Source organism: Pieris napi, chromosome 7 (genome assembly GCF_905475465.1).
Source record: "Pieris napi chromosome 7, ilPieNapi1.2, whole genome shotgun sequence".
Classification (NCBI taxonomy): domain Eukaryota; kingdom Metazoa; phylum Arthropoda; class Insecta; order Lepidoptera; family Pieridae; genus Pieris; species Pieris napi.
In genome coordinates, this window is record NC_062240.1 from 8,955,856 (window position 1) to 8,973,042 (window position 17,187).

General features: G+C 34.2%; 1 protein-coding gene across 2 annotated transcripts; it reads right to left on the bottom strand.

Annotated features, from left to right (window-relative positions):
* Positions 1-227: 227 nt before the first annotated feature.
* On the bottom strand, positions 228-10,785 carry LOC125051381 (tetratricopeptide repeat protein 14 homolog). 2 transcript variants are annotated; one of them, XM_047651648.1, is made up of 19 exons: positions 10,598-10,785; positions 10,168-10,479; positions 9,778-9,854; positions 9,415-9,537; positions 8,993-9,213; positions 7,765-7,905; positions 6,915-7,591; positions 6,509-6,732; positions 6,104-6,273; positions 5,632-5,778; positions 5,389-5,460; positions 4,888-5,073; positions 4,267-4,354; positions 3,875-4,033; positions 2,976-3,199; positions 2,134-2,316; positions 1,572-1,808; positions 1,179-1,304; positions 228-921 (listed from the first exon to the last, which is right to left on the bottom strand). In XM_047651648.1, exons 2-19 carry the CDS (start codon positions 10,469-10,471, stop codon positions 780-782), a joined length of 3,501 nt encoding a protein of 1,166 aa, XP_047507604.1. In that variant the 5' UTR covers positions 10,472-10,479; positions 10,598-10,785; the 3' UTR covers positions 228-779. The 2 variants fall into 2 exon arrangements, with proteins under 2 accessions (XP_047507604.1, XP_047507603.1); XM_047651647.1 differs by having other exon boundaries at positions 228-948.
* Positions 10,786-17,187: the final 6,402 nt, after the last annotated feature.

A 17,187-nucleotide genomic window follows, 5' to 3' on the forward strand; every position in this document is an offset into this window, starting at 1 on the left:
GGATAGCTTATTTGTCAAATTTCATTTCTGTTTTGTGCAAGTTTATTTAACTTACCCTGAACATGATTTGCAAAAAAAAATCATGTATGAACACCAAAATTACGACAAAGCTGAGGGAATGACTAAGTTGCCTACACTAATAAGATACATAGAATTTAAAAAAATAATCTTTTTCTTATTTTTAGGAATAATCAAAAACAGCTATTTTACAAAATAAAAGATGTGAATAGTATTTTATTATTTTTATTTTGAAATCACAATGTGTTGACTACATACCAAAATTTCTTGGAATGAACAATTAAAATTACTTACGAGATGGAGATAATGGAAACCAAGACAAATTAATTAGCATTTGTTATATTTATACAAATATGATGTGCATTTTCTATTCTTAACTTAAAATTAATTTCCATGTCATTTCAAGCCCTTATTATTATTGATTTATGTAGAAAATGTATATTAAACAATGAGAACTCAAGCTTTCATATTTTTGTCTTTGAAGGTAAATCAATTGTATATATTTTCATTGTATCAGTTATATAATGTTCTCCATATATGTATTAGTCATTAGGGTATACCTTAATTCATTAACAATTTTGGTAGTTTAGGGCTTACATTTACATTACTTATTTAATAAGTATGAAATAAGATTTTTACTAATGTACTAATTTGATGAAATAAACGCAATCATATTATAAGAATACAGATATCTAAGTGCATAACACATTCTGATTGGTGGTATATAATGACAAATCTACGGTTATATATAACTCCGTCGTCTAGATATCTTCCTTTGGCGGGGGTGGTTCTGGTTGTTCCTCAGTGTGGTTCCTGTCAGGTTCATTACCATCTGCCCACTTGCCGTCATACTCCTTCCTATCGACGTATCTCTCTTCTTCGTATTCACCTTCACTACGGTGACTGCCGCGTTCCGAATAACGAGAGTAGCTTTAAAAATTATTTAATAAAATACTTTTATTGCACCTATTTGGTATTGAGAAATTGACCTAATTATATATTTAATTAATAATAATAAAAAATTCCTCCAATCATTTGGTTTGACGACCTCCATATACTGGAAAGTTTTGGTACTTGATGAGGTTATGATTTTAAAAACATGGTTTTATAGGCTAATCAAATACTGTCAATTTTTCAAACAAAATTATGATTATACTAACCTATCTCTGTCCTTGTCCCTCCTTTCAGGACTGTAAGAGCGAGAACGACGAGTACGATCAGGGCTGCGAGAACGCGAGTAACGTCCACCGCCGCGTCTATTATCGCGGAAATCACGGAATCCGCCCCTGAAATTAAAACTATTATTACTATCCACATAAATTTATATACATATTACACTAATTATATACAAAATAACACAACTGAATGTTAATATAATATACTTGTTGAAATGTATGTTTTCTTTAGAAGTAGGATATATTAGAAACTGATTACTAAAGAAATTCTTGTTTAACTTTACAAATGTATAAGAATATTTTTATACTAAATGTATATAAAACATTAATTAGTCAAGGTTTTTATAATTAGCAAATGTTGCCAGTTAGTGAACATACCTGAAAGGTCGGCCACGTCCGCCTCCCCCTCTCCTGGGTCTAAAAGGCCTTCCACCCCTCGAGCGGTTATCTCTCCATTCGGGGTTGAACCGGCGTCCATCATCTCTCCTGAAGTCTCCTCGGCCTCTGCCCCTTCCACCGCCATTGTACGCATTGAAACGAGGGCGATAGTAAGTCCCACGCTCGTAGCCACCACGGCCACGCCAATTGCCGCGACGGTTAAATCGGCGAGGGAATCTGTTTCATATAATAATTATTGGTGATACTGGATTTATGCCTTTACATTTTCGGTTTGGGAAAAACTATTGGAGGACATTTGCGTAAGAAAAAATGAAAGCTTCCTTTTTTTTCAATACTTGGCGAAAATTTATCGAGTTCGTATGAGTATAGATTTTAAGACACCATAAAGTCTCTTAAGAAAATTTTACGGAATAAGTTTATTTTAAAAATATATGTAAAACGCATACAAAATGGAATATGAAGATCAGAGACTTGGATGGTCATAGCAGAATCTTAGGTTTTAAAAAAAGAAGATTTTTAGCATATATGAATATAGCTGTACCTGTCTCTAGAAGCAGAGCGCGAGCGAGACCGACTTCGCGAGTAATAACTGCGGCTGGCATCAGAACGGGAGCGGGATCGCGGAGAGCCCGAACGGCGGCGACGGGACGCCATGGACCCACTCTGGCTGGATCCAGACCTGGAGCGAGAACCGGATCTTGATCTGTACTTGCGTGGTCGGGATCTGTGGATGACACATTTTAGGAAACAGGGGACTTCGAATTGCGTAAAACTTATATACAAATTAGAAGATTTTTTATGTAAATGATACATTATTATGAAAAATAAAAACTTAAAGAGCCAGAGAGAGACCCAGGGAGAGCCAAAATTAGTTTCCTTCTCAAACATTTCTATATAATACTTATTCATAATTTTTTAGATAAGGACTCTGCATTGTCACTATTATTAGCTAAAATATTTTGTATTCTACATTATATGAAATTTAAAGGTTTTAACTTGTCGTTGTTACGCATATATCACACATTGATATGGAATAAATAGCCTTTGTCTATAGAAATGCATGTTAAAGACGATTGAAACATCTATTTACAACTATTGTAATTTTTTTTGCTATATTTAAACTTTATATTCATTTATTTAAACTAGTATCACACATTAAAAAATAATTTAACACGAATAAAAAAAATTGCAAATTTATAACAAATAAATTTTAATATATATTTATTTTCTTACGTGTTAAAATAATTAGCAGACATTATAACTGTCTTAAATTGATTAATGATTTAGGCGTGTAATCGCAACATAATACATCAATTAACCATTGATTCCTCTAAATGAAAACTATCACAAGACCAGCCTGTGTTAATTAAGTAGATAACAAACCTGCTTCGAGATCTCTTCGAGTGCCTGTCATCAGAGGAGTTGGAACCACTTCGGCGCCTAGGCGATGGCGGAGATCTAGGGCGCCTAGATGTGGGCGATGGTGGTTTGATCCGAGTCACGAATTGTTCGGGTCGCTGCTCCCCGACTGACACCGGCGTTTCACCCTCTTGAGCCAAACGGAATGACCCGAACTTGTCGAGTACTATGTTTCCTTTGCGCACCGGCTGAAATGTTTTTGTTGGATTATAAATTATTACATAATTGACCCAATTTAATGGCACTTGACTGTTAGCTGAATGTTATTGAAAATAAACGAAAAATAATATATTATTTGTATTATAATGTTCTCATGTTAATCTTTATCGACAACATTACATTAAAATATTTAAGCTTTAACAGCCGTTATAATACCAATTTTTGCCCTTTCAATTGACTGAGAATTGAACACACATTTGAAAAGAATTTAAGAAACAAATCATTTCTTAAACTCAAATAAAGTTCAATGATTTTGTAGCTTCAACCAAATATACATAGACTAGTGGACCCGACAGACGTTGTCCTGCATGATATTTCAAGCAATTAGTAAAGCAAAGTATGAAAGTACCGACTGCAGCGCCATCTGGCGGGCTGATTTGTGAATCTAAACCATTCCCAAATCTCCTTGAACACACACAAAAAATTTCATCAAAATCAGTCCAGTTGAGAGAAGTTCAGTGACATACACACTCACAGAAGAATTATATATATAAAGATTATATGAGCCAACGGATTGGCTTCATTCAGCGCCCGCTAATTTAAAAGTTTCGAAAGTTTTTCAGTGATTGTTCAACGAAAGACACAGCGACATCGATTTATCTATTAAATAAAAGGCATAAGGCGAGAAATGTATAAATAATTACCGGCACGTGATGTTGATGATGCGAGTGATGAGAGTGCGGAAGGTCGACGCCTGGCGGGTCAGGCTCTCGGCTCTTCGGCGGAGGTGCAGTGGGCAAAGGCGGAGGCTCCTTCATGGCCATCGCACGCCGAACTGACAAGTTCTTGTCGTTGGGGGAGCCCTGCATTGTTTAAACCAATTACCATTTCAATTCAAGCAAATTAATAATTTTTAATTTACATTTACTGTCAATTCTAAATTTTTACATTCCTTCAATATACAATAAAGTTAGTACTACTATGCTCAATGCTTTTATTCATATGGAATTAATGACCATAATGCAAAACCATGGTAATACATAGTCTGTCAAAGATTTCATATACAAATTCCACATATGTGTAATGCTTAACTCACCCTATGATCTTGTGACTCATCCGAGCTATCTTCAAATGCGTAGCGCTCTTTGTAGCCCTTTTGTGTCGGTGTTTCCTTCTTTTTAGTTCTGGGAAAATATTTTTAAAAACCTTGTAATTTATGGAGCAGAAATAAATATCTTTATAACAATTTTTTTAAGGCCTTGATCAGTGAGCATTCGAACTTAGAACCTCTAGGTAACCTAGGCTTCAAGGAATAGTTTTTGCTGTTTCATAATCTTGGTGATACAAAATCTTGAAATGTATTACTACTTCAATGTTAAGAACTTTGTTTGCATCATTGTAATGTTTTTACATGATGATTATTTTTCACCGCCATGTTATTTAACAATAAAACATAATGAATATATCAAATATGCACCTTGATAAAATAATAAAATATAATAATTTTAACTAAATGTTTTATGAGAAAACTGCAATTTCAGAGATATAAGAAAGGCCAACACAAGTGTTATGAATACTTTTTCATATTTTAATAATTATTGATAAACATTTAGTACATACGCCAACATTTTATACGAAAAATTTGACCTACACATATTAACATTGATAAAATTCAAATTGTCCTAAATGATTTTTTTTTTTATGAATAAAAACTCACGGCTCCTTCACAGCACCCATAGTCATCTTCCACTTTGGCTTCTCCAGCGGTGGTAGTGGGGCCTGGTCAATGGGACTAAGAGAGGAACGGTCCCGTTTCCCAAGGACTTCCTTCTCCACCATGGAGTGGTAAGCATTCAACTTGGACTCCAGTTCCTCCAGGCCATGCATGTCGTCTAGCATTCGGCTAAAAATCATCATTGCTAAATGGTCAATTTAAAAGTACGAAAATATATCATTTTAGGACCTGGAAAGACAGACAATAACCGTAATTTTCAAAAACAAACATCGGTCTAAAATACAACATGTTGTGTAAACAAGACAGAATTGTTTAAGCATTGTTGAAGCAAATTACCCTTTGATGTTTTTATTAACCATGAAGCAAATTATTATTTAAAAAAACTTTTTTTGTTGAGTTGCACACCGTAAGAAGTGTTTCTGACTCAAAATGTACATCTTTTTAACATAACATAGTCACACATACAACTACACAACGACTTACTTCTTCTCATGTTTTCTATCAAATTCGCCCTCCGAGCTCAAATCTCGTTTAGATTTGCCTTTTAGTTCTTTCCTGAAAAAAAAAATACACATTAACATTGAAATATTCAAATTACAAGGAACATTCTTACAACAAGTTTAGAATAATTGTAACCGCCATATAAACGATTATTATTACTGTGTTTAATTTGTTTCCGTAAAATAATACAGCAGTGTATAAATATATGTATGTATTTAAACAAACCTGATAGCATCCCTAAGTTTCTTATCACCAATATTCTCCAATTCCCGCATATTGTAATCCGAACTCGCTGTACGCGACAACTTGGACTTTCTCTTCTCCTCTCTTTCTTGTTCTTTACGTTTGCGCTTCGACTCTTTCTTCTTCTTTCTATAAAAATATGAGTAGGATGCAAAGATTATTTTTTGGTTATTGTATTATTTATTAGGTGTGATACGCAGATATTGTGGTTGAAGTCTCTTAATCGCTTATAAGACATATTTTTGTAGATTATTATATAATAATTTTAAAAAAACAGTGTGCAATCCAACCCAAAACAATTATATTTTTATCAATGATCGAACCAAGGACCGAAGCATTAAGCATATTAAATGGTAAAATATAGTTTACTAGTAAAGTGTTTGTTTTTTTTAATCAAGAAGTTAGTCAATCATGGATAATATTTAATAATATGTATTACACTAGAATTACGTACTTGTCTTTCTTTTTCTTCTTCTTCTTGTCATGGTCAGCCGTGGGCTGCGGCTGTTGTCCAAGCTCTTGCATTTTACGATTCCGTTTGTATTGAGCAGTCTCTTCCAAAAAGTTGCGTACTTTGTCTTCATAGTCCGAGTCTTCTTTGGTCATTTCAAGGAACTTGCGAACCTATTTTCAAAGATTTGAATTAATTACTATTGAAATACTGGCTAAAATAAGATGTTTATAAAAACAGTTGAGGAATATTTTTATATGAATTTGATAAGAAATAAAGCAAACAAATTTTTAAGGCTGTTCTTTTTTTTTGGTATACTTATACTTGTTGAGTTTCAGTAAAATGGATTATTTGCCAGATTTAATACATAAATTAATACTGATAAATTTTAGTCTAAATTGAGTGTACCTTAAGCTCATAGTCGATATCGGCCTGCGACCTCATCTGGGGGTGTTCTTCAGCGGGTGGCGGCGGGGGCTGGTACCCGTAGGGATGGTTGAACTGAGAGTTGTGGGTTCTTGCTGTGTCTCCATCTCCCAACATCGCCATTCTCTTGCTGAGAGGAGATAGAGACCTCTGCCGCTTGTTGTTGGATTGGGAACGACGCTTTTTCTTCTTTGGCCCTTCTGAATCTTTGTTAGAAATAGAATAACTCGTTAATTTACATTTTTAATAAGCATTTATCAGCATTTGATTAAAATTTGATGAGATAAAAGTTAAATCTTTAAGAGTAACATTTATATTGTTAATTGTTACTAATTTTTAAGTCACATAAATTTTATAGATTTCTCTATAATAATGAATTTCATAATACCACTAGAGTCAGACGACGATGATGACGATTCAGAGGAATCACTCGAGCTGCTGGAGTCACTCGATGATGACGACGAACTGCTCGATCGTTTCTTCTTACCCTTCCCACGTTTCTTCTTCTTTTTCTTATCTTTCTTCTCCGTTAGATTCAACAACTGCTTCAACGTCTCCTTCATTTCAAATGACTTAGCACCAGTCAATCCAGGGAGAAGCAATTCTGTAGGCTCTATCAGTGGTTTGGCTGACGATGTCTTACTCTTCAAGAAGTCAAGGGAATTCTGGGCCTCCTCATGAAAGGGAATGATCGCCAAACAGTCCTCGTAGGCCTTCTGGGCTTCTGCAATTTTATTTTCATCTTCGTAACTTCTCCCTAATGCCACTAAAGTTTCCCCTAAATATTTTCGTGCATTGGCATGGTTTGGATTCAGCTTCAATGATGTTTCAAAGTCCTCTATAGCTTTTTTGAATGTTCCACTATTGGCATACAGGGCTCCACGTGCAACTAATCCTTCAACATTCCTAGGGTCAATGCTCAGGGCTTTGTTAAGGCATTGGAAAGCTTCTGAATGCCTGCCAGCCTTGAAATGTTCTATTCCTTCAGCCACTGACCGGAAAGCCCATTTGCTCGCTTGTGCCTGTCGTAATTCATCTGCGTATTCTGTTGTAGAGAATCCCCCTCTGTAGGAAGAATATTTTTATTAATTACAAAATAGTACAAATTGTTTCTAAATTTGATATAATTATTTATAGTATGTTGTTTGTATGATCTTTAGAACAACAATCAACCAATTTTAAATGATTCAAGTATTGTCTTTAGTTTAACTTATCTAACAACGAATATAAAAAAATACCTTAAAGCCATGAAGTTGGTGCAGTGCATATTTGACAGTCCCAGAAGATCTGACAGATATTGTACGCAGTTTGGGTTATTGAAGCCCGGACTCTTCTCTAAAATGGCTTCATAGCTTTCTCCCTTCATTTCCATGGTTTTCCTGCACAAAGACAACTCAGTGTTAGCAAAGAGCCAACCCAAAACAAATGCCATTTTTTGTATTTGACAGTGCCATTATATTGACTGTAGCATTGGTTCAATTTAATCATAATGTAATCTCAACAGTAACCTAACTGCCATGTCTCACATACTTATCCTCACCTGTTCCATGAAGCTGTTCAAAAAATGTTATTTAACTTGTATTTATTGCTTTCACACATAAATAAACATCATAGGATATGTGATGCTGCCTCAACTATGTGACATTAATATTACCAGATTATCAGCTAGTCACAGTACAATGGAGATTTAGATATTTGGAACTCGTAAACCTAGAAAAAAACATCCTAAAATAATAGAATCTTTTGACAAGGGTATTTGCAATTCCTGGTACAGCATATTGTAGACGATGACTGCTGACAAATTTTTATCCATATCCAAAAATCCTGCTCTGGCTAAAACTGTATGCTCGGTTATTCCTTACTGGATAATAATTAAATAACGCCAACATCCAAAAAATGCTGATTACAATAAAGTCCAATCAATTGTTTGATATAATGCTGGAATGTTAAACATTAACTTTAATACAGAATGAAATGGTCTCCTTTCTTAGAGAACAGATAACCCTACACTTTTGTACTAACCTTGATACTGTGTTATTTTTACTTTTAAATTAAAAAATAATCCTCAACTAAAATAACTTGAAAAGACTTCATGGAGTGTCAAGTGATCCTTTAATTATTTAACTTTTACATACAGGTGCAATTTCATTATTGGTGTAAAGTGTTTTAAAACTGAAAAGTGTTTAAATTCGTGACATACATATCACACACAACTTGTAAGCAACCGTTTCTTAAATGTATCAACTTCAGAAAATAAAATCACTGGTGTTTACATCACATCTAACTTCGTCAATCAAATCTGCTGATCCTTCTGGTATATGCTAGATATATTTATGGTTATACATTCACATTCTATATTTGTTTTCATTGTCTTCATATTTAAGAAGTAATACATAGAAAGCTGTGATCCATAAACCTGCAAGTGTGAATCTGACAGTTAGCAACTGCATAATAACTAATACATACTTGTAAATTAGAGGGAAGTCATCCGTGCTCAGGAGGCCTAAAGGGGGCTTAGGCGGTGGATCATCAGGGCCTCTAGTGACTCCCTTCATGCCGCACACCATTTTGTCCGTGTCTGGGATCACTTCAATCACTTCACAGCAAACTGTGTCATTCATTAAGTAATTTCTTGAGACATTTTTCTTGTCGACAGCCGGTATGATATTGGACACTGGTAGAAATGCCTGTTAAAATAATTTATTGAATTAGTTGCTGCTGATTTAATATTTGAATTTGATTTCAGAATGTTATAAATTTTTTTTAAAACTATAGTTATAATGGATATTAAAATCATTTAATTCATACCACACATTTAAATTCACACCACATAAATATACATGATATAAAGAAAATAATAATATAATAAGGAATCTATTTTTAGTTACCTTTACATTAATATCAGCAACATATCTTGAGGTAGGCCCTGCAGTACAAAGGACTTTCAACATCATCCCAGATGCTGTTCTGTTGATGACAGCTCCAATAATCAACTCTCCAGTTTTCACATTCTATTAACCAAAGGTTTCATCAGTAATTTCTGATTTTGTATATTATAAATGCAAAATCATAACTGTTTATTTGTTAATAACAACTTAATATAAAAAAATTAATTCTTCGTTTTGGTTTATTAAAAGTGTAAAGAGTGAGCAAAGTAATAATATGGTAGTATTGGATAATATAAGTACTTCCAGTGTATATAGAAACTATGGATATTGTTAAATTAAGGATACAATAACAACCATACTCACATCAAAAAAATGACGCAGCCTTGCAGACTTATCAACATTAAGGAAGGTTTCAAATGGAGGCATCAAAGCGTAAAGGTCTGAAACAATATAACAGGTTATAAAAAGGTATAAGCAAAATTGTCATGTTATAAAAATTTGAAGGACTTGGATTTAACTACAGAGCTTACTAAAAAAAGAAATCTGGACTGAACACAGTACACTTTATGTGGCCTTTTAAATATTATTAATATTACTTTATATTGTTAATCTTATTATTTTTTGTAGTTGAAGTCAATTGCATTTGGTAATAAAGGTACAATATCAAAAAAATGTGGGTGGTGTCTAACAGTTGTTGTAATCAGTTACAATAAGGTAGGAACTTCATTATTTTCATAACTAATGTTAACTCACTGTCTTCAGGTGCGGTAGCCTCTACTCCTACTAAACTCGATGATGACGGACTTTCGTCTAGCAAAGATGAGTCGAACAACGAATTTGCTTCTTTGGCAATGAATTGATGGAGCTTCAACCTTTTGGCCCTATCTTGAAAAGTAAGGTGCTTGTGCCGGGACTGGTAGACAGCAAAGTCCAGAGCTCCAACACCGACCTTGGTAAGATCATCTTCTCCTCTTTCATTTTCCCACGACTTTTGTAATTGCTGGCCATGATAATTAATCGATTGCGCCACTAATGACGCAACCAACGAGGGCTCCATTGTCGAGCCTAGAAGATAAAATGGCGAATAATGTTGATGTAAGGTTAGAGTATTATAATCTTTATTCCGCCATCTTTGATGAAAAGTGAAGTGAAGTGAAGTGCTGAGACAGAGATGAAAACTTACCTCGCGTTGGTCAAAAAGACAATTAAATGTTTACACAATAATTATTAGTCCACTAACATGACACCAAGTGCACACAACTCTAATTCTCAATCAAATTACTAATCGATGCCCAATCAGTTATTTCTTTAGCACCACAGTTGGCTGCAACAAACAAAATGGCGCAGTAATGAGTAAACGCCTCAGCCCGCAGCCCAGTGTTGCCAACTCGGATTTTGAAAATTACGTAGGTCAGATTAAACAATTACGTAGATTTAGCAAAAATTGTATAGGAAAAGTTCGTAGATCTACGTACTTTTTTTTATGAGTGAAATGAAGAGGGTAGGGTTGGTAAAACTGAATAAAAAGAGTGTTATTTTTTTGAAATGGAAATAAAAAAAAATATATTCATTATTATTTTCTGGTAAATTAAATTTGTACATGTTTTTATTAAAAAGTTTAATATGATCTTGCGTTGGCCCAGGATTACTTTTCAGATCACTTTTTGTAAAATGTAACCCTGTGAGGGTTTCAGTAGACTGAGGTCCGTTTCTGATGTTAGTTTTCATCAAGTTTATTAAAGAAAAACGTCGTTCAACATTTGCGCTACTATGAGGTAATGTTAATAACTTTTGTGTAAATTGGGCTAGGAGGGGAAACTGCTGAGTTGCATCTCATTTTTTTTATTTTGGCAATATGACGCCAAAAGTCATCTGCTTTGAATATCTGATCCTCTTGAAATGGTAGATTTGTGTTTCTTAAAGTTCTCCATTCCCGGTCTGATTGTTTTTAACTTTTTTTTTTCGAAAGTAATAGATATTATGCCTATTCAGCCTAATGAATTTGGATATTGTGCAAAATTTTCAATTTGATTAAAAATACGTAGATTCTGTGACTGAAGTTCGTAGGTTTTCAGAAAAGGCCTAAAATACGTAGATCTACGTAAAAAGACGTAGAGTTGGCAACGCTGCCGCAGCCGGCAAGTCTCGTCAGGGTTCACCTGACCAATCACCACACGGACCGCCTACCCACAGAACAGCGAAAACTTGTTATTACCATAGAATTACTACAGTACGCACAGACTACAGAGAAAGCTAAAGTGTGACTATTATAAGTTTGTTCCGAAAGAGAACCAGCATGGTGGAGAACCATAAATTATCTTTATTATCAGGCAGACATTTGGTTTAAAGATACATATTTATTTGCACTCCGTGGGATGGGAAGCTGGATAAAACATAAATCATGAAATTCGTGAAATAAAAATGCAAATTTATTTCGTCAAAAATGTATTCTTTTACTATACGTGTGATCTAAAGGACATACATCTGAATCATGGCTTTCATCCGTATCATCAGATGTGTCGCTATCATCATCATCTCCTAATTCAATTATAAAATTATCAATTTCACTGTCTACAGATATGCCATCATGGTGATATTAATCTTCTATTTTTTTCACGTGGTCGTCGGTCATTCCTTTTTCCACTCTTCAGCAGTTATACTTGTATATGCTTCTTCAGTAATTTTAACGATGTTTTTTACTTCTTGTCCTTCATTTTTTTCAGCAACACGTTCGTTTTAGTACACTCCATATTAATTCGATAGGATTAAGGTCGCAATGATAAGGTGGAAGCGTTACTAATTTATGACCATGTTTTTCAAGCATCAAGTCAGCTTCATATTTAAGTGGTTCCTTGTGCTCATTCACAATCTCATATAATTGAGCTTTTACCATTGTCGGCAAAACAGTAAGACCTTTACTTTTTATCCATTTCTGCATTTGATATTTCGTACTAGACATAGTTGGTGCTTTGTTGACACCTATCGTGTGATAGGATGTGGTTGTCCATTACAATTAAAGACCGAGGAAGAAGATTTGGCAACAACTTTTCTCAAGCCACTTGTTGAAATTATTCATGTTCATGTCGTTGTGATAGTCTCCCGATTTAGACTGGGATATAAAAATTAATTGAGCATTGGGTATAAAGCCCATCTCTCCACCAGCATGTACTATTATCCATCGTGGCCCCTTTGAGTCAGATGATAGAACACCTTCTTCGTTTTCGCTTTGCCAACATTTCCCGGCGCAATATGTAGAATGAATATATGTCTCGTCCAAATAAGTAACTGGGCACTGTTCCCCATTTCGATTGTCTCGTAATTCATTTAAATATCGAAATCGCTATGCTACAATGTCATGTCTTTCCATTAATACTTTCCTTTTGGATTGACATTTTTTGAACAAAAAACCCATTTTCTTCAATTCAATTCAATCAATGTCATTTCGTAACTCAAGCAATATTTTAGATACAGTAGGCAACTCCTTTTTAACCACATAAAATTCGTGAATATTATGCCGGAGCGCACACATTTCAAAATCGTCAAACTGAACCTTGCTTTCCCGGCGTCGACTGTAGCCAGGCGTTGAAATTTTGGTTGACGTACTAGCTGCCACTTCTCCTTCTTTGGAAATTTTGGTTACAGTTTTTTCGGATATACCTAAAGACAAAAAAAAAGGGTGCGTGTACTTATGTACGCGCGTAAGAAGTTATGCTTCTTTGGCTTAATTAAAAATAGTTTTTGATTGCATGCAAATAAATAATTAAAGATTGGAAAAGGAGTCATTATAGTCAATAAAGTTCAGTTTACATTTGAAAAATTAAATAAATAAATATTTATTAATATGATATTTATTATTATTTTCTAATATTAATTTGTTTATTCTTATTAAAGGGTTATAAATAATGATGTAAAAAATTTTTTTTTTCTCTTTACAACTTATAATGGATACATAAACAACTCAACTCCACCAATTTTCTTAACCTATAAAGTAATAATTAAAATAATTAAAAATAAATAAATAAATAAATATTAATTAGTATTGATTTAAATATTCAATTTAAATCACTTCTGATTATAATTCAGTGTCCGTGCCAAAATGCGCCACTAACTTCATACTGATAATTTTGTGTAACGGTGCGCGCGCATCGTAAAATTTCACTCTCATCTATTTTTCATAACGCGCCTAAAGAAGTATAACTTCAAAAATACAAAAATAATAAGTACAAAACCAGTGAGAATGCAATGTGAAAAACAAAACTTTAAATTTTTGATTCTTGTGAATTTAGGTAGTATGATATTGTCGGGAATTTATGAGTTTTTTATTCGAGGCTGGCAATCCTATTTTGCTTACCTGTCATGGCGGCAACCCGAAGACGAACTAATTCATATGGAATTATTTCCCTTTCACCACTTTTTAGTGTTTTTGGCATGATTAAAGGCACAAAACTTTTAAAAATTTGGAATAAAATATGGAACTCGACAAACCGTGTTTACTGTTTGGTGTTTTGACAAACAGTGGGGCCAACTTAACGAGTAACGACGAAGGGAACTATCTCGTGAGCTAGGTGAGGGGTACCGGGTTCGATTTCCGGTTCGAGGGCATGTTTTAATTTAATTTAAATTTATTCTCGGCCTTTGGGAGGGTTGTGCGGTACCGGGCGAGTGCCTAAACCGTACATGGAGGAAACGGTCGAATTTTTAAAGACAAGCACGAATTATAAAAAATCCTATACTTGACGATGGCTAATGCACAAATCGTGCCAGAGCCATTAAAAAAAAACTATCTCTTGAAACGCACTATAAAAATTAATTTGGGTAGGGTTTTAAATGTCGTCGCACGAATTTGATGATACTTATTATGCATACAAAAATCGATTTTCACTTTTAAAGAAATCGATTATTTTTCACATCCCTATTAATTTTATAAACGCAAACGGCCATTTCGAATGTGGATTTTGCTAGAAAAGTGTGTGAACAGTCTTACAGTGCAAAATTTTTTTACGTTACTTTTTTCGTTTTTTTATTTTCACGGTAAAGTCCATTATTTTATTTGCATTTTTTTGAAACATGGTTTTACATACATACTAGACACTGATTTCTCATTTTCAGATTTATCGTGATTTATTGATTTTTTGTGAACTTTAAATTAAAAAAAAAAAATACTTAGACGCTTTTCCGGCAGCAAAAATTACTTGTAGGTGTTCCAATGAAGGTCTCCCGAGACTCCTGCATAGTTAGTATCATCAAATTGTCATCATCGTGGGATGACATTTTAAACTGTTACTCTTCAACGACCAGCGGAAACGGTTATAGGAGGAATAGTAATCTGGAGGTGGAAATTTATCAGAAACTTGAGGCGTTTTTACTAGTCATCAGCCCAGCGAATTGCGCAACCGACACGACATAAGGATTTAGCTGAAAGCAGAAAGTCTTGGACAAGTATTTGAAGGCTTATAACATTTTACAGGTATTGCCATTGCTCCCCCTTCTTGGAGATACAATCTATTTCCTTACTTCATAGTGTATGTGTTCAAACCCTTCACAACATATGTTATAAGTTAGGAAAAATCGTTTGATTAAGTGCTCATTACAATAACTAACAGGTATTTCCGTTGATTTATTATTTTCTTCCTTTAGAGAAGATCACCTTTTTACCATGATGGCCCCTAAACCTACACCTCCGTCTCCCAGCGCATCGCGCGACTGCTAGTGACATAAAATCGGTATCGGTAAGTTTATATTCTTACATATATTTTATGTTTGATGTCAATTTATTGTGTTTTAGGAGCAATAAAATAATTTTAGAAAGTTAGAACAAACCCAATATACCTGAATAGGCGCGTTACCGGAGCCAACTCAGCAGCAGGAGCTTCGGTGACAGATTCAGCAACAAAATCTGGAGCAGTCGACGAAAAGTTGGTCCCCCCTTGGTCTATATACTTTTCCATGCTGTCTTTTTTTGCATCAGGGGTAGGATGCAAAAAAAGACAGCACCCCGTCCTAATCTGCCGACCTATAGTGCCAAATACGACGACAGCCCGTAAAAAGGGGGCTGTATAGTGCGCGTAGTAGGCACAGTATTTTTATTAATGTAGCTATAAAATCAGTAAGATTTTTAGGAACAAACATGCAAGTTATGCAACAAAATCGAAAGCAAATACGCCGCTGTATAATGTATTACAGCCGTAGTTTTTTTTTTTTAGCTTAAATTAATCATTATGTGGCAATTACTTCGATGATTTGAAGAGAAGAGTGAGTGAGTGAACAGTGTTGGCTTTTGCGTGCGACTCTCATCCCTGAGGTCGTAGGATCGAACGCCGGCTGTGCACGAATGGACTTTCTTTCTATGTGCGCATTTGCTCGATCGGCGAAGGAAAACATCGCCAATGCCATGTGTGTCAAGCTCTGATTTTTTTAAGTTTGCTAAATTAGTCAATGTTTGTATTGATAGTTCTTAGCGTACTGCTGTATCCACAAAAAAGTGCTCATCAAAAATATCACAGAATGTCGATCAGTCATCCAAATTCCAAATCGCGTTTAATAGATAGTATGACTAAATCTTGCTCTAAAGCTTGCTCTAGCGCAATACGATTGATATGGATGTGCCAAGACCGACAAGGATTTTTGTTTTGTTTTCAGACTAAGAATCAAAGTATTTTCTTAATTTTGTTAATAATTGAAGAGCAATTTTTTGTTGCTTTAGTAAATGTTTAAATATTAAAAATAACCAACTCAAATTAATCATAAATCAATTATTATTGTTATTAACATATGGAGGGGTTAAGCTAACACAAGGAGGAGGACTGCTGAGCGGGAGCTGGAGCTATATTGCTGGAGACAGTTACAGACGCAGGAAGCACGTAAGCAGCCCACGTGATTTTTTTATGCTTAGAGGTAATTTATAAGTTGATAAGCTTTTGATTTTTCTATATTTCATAGTGAGTGATTTATTTTAAATAAATTATTTACATACAAAAATTATAAAATATTGCTTCATTACTTTTACAGAACTACTATGTTCAAGTAGAGTTGAAATATTGTTCTCCTATTGAACACGTTTTATGGACATTTAGGATTACTTGTCATAACTCTTCGTATGTATAGGAGTACAATAAGGTAGTTAATTGCTTGTCAATTTTGTTAAACAGTAAAGTAAATTGGTTGTGTTTGTATGTGCTGGCATTGTGCGACTTGACACAATATACCGAGCGGCTTTGTGTCGTTTGCGCTATTGTCATTGGCTATTACCTAACATTTTTACATTATATCAAAACTTGAGTCCTTTTTGAATATTATTTACAAGGACAAATAAAAATAACAAAACGTTTAATAATAGGTTTTATAAGGCAAATGTTTTACATGACTACTATTTACTGAAATAATTTAGTAAAAGAATACACGATTCTCGCATAAATAAAAGTCCTTATATCTAATATATAAAATTCTCGTGTCACAATGTTCGTTTCCCATACTCCTCCGAAACGGCTCGACCGATTCTTATGAAATTTTTTACGCATATTCAGTAAGTCTGAGAATCAGACAACATCTATTTTTCATCCTACTAAATGTTAAGGGCGGTCACACCCCTAAATTTTTATTTTTTAGACAAAAGTTTTTGTTTTATTTTTTTTATGATACAGCATACAAAAATACATACAACCCTTAATTGTCACCCCTCTACGATCAACCCCTATTTTTTATTTAAGTAGATAGTTATTTTTTTTAAACTAAAAAAATGTTTCCCAGAAAAAATATACATGGCAAAACGACGTT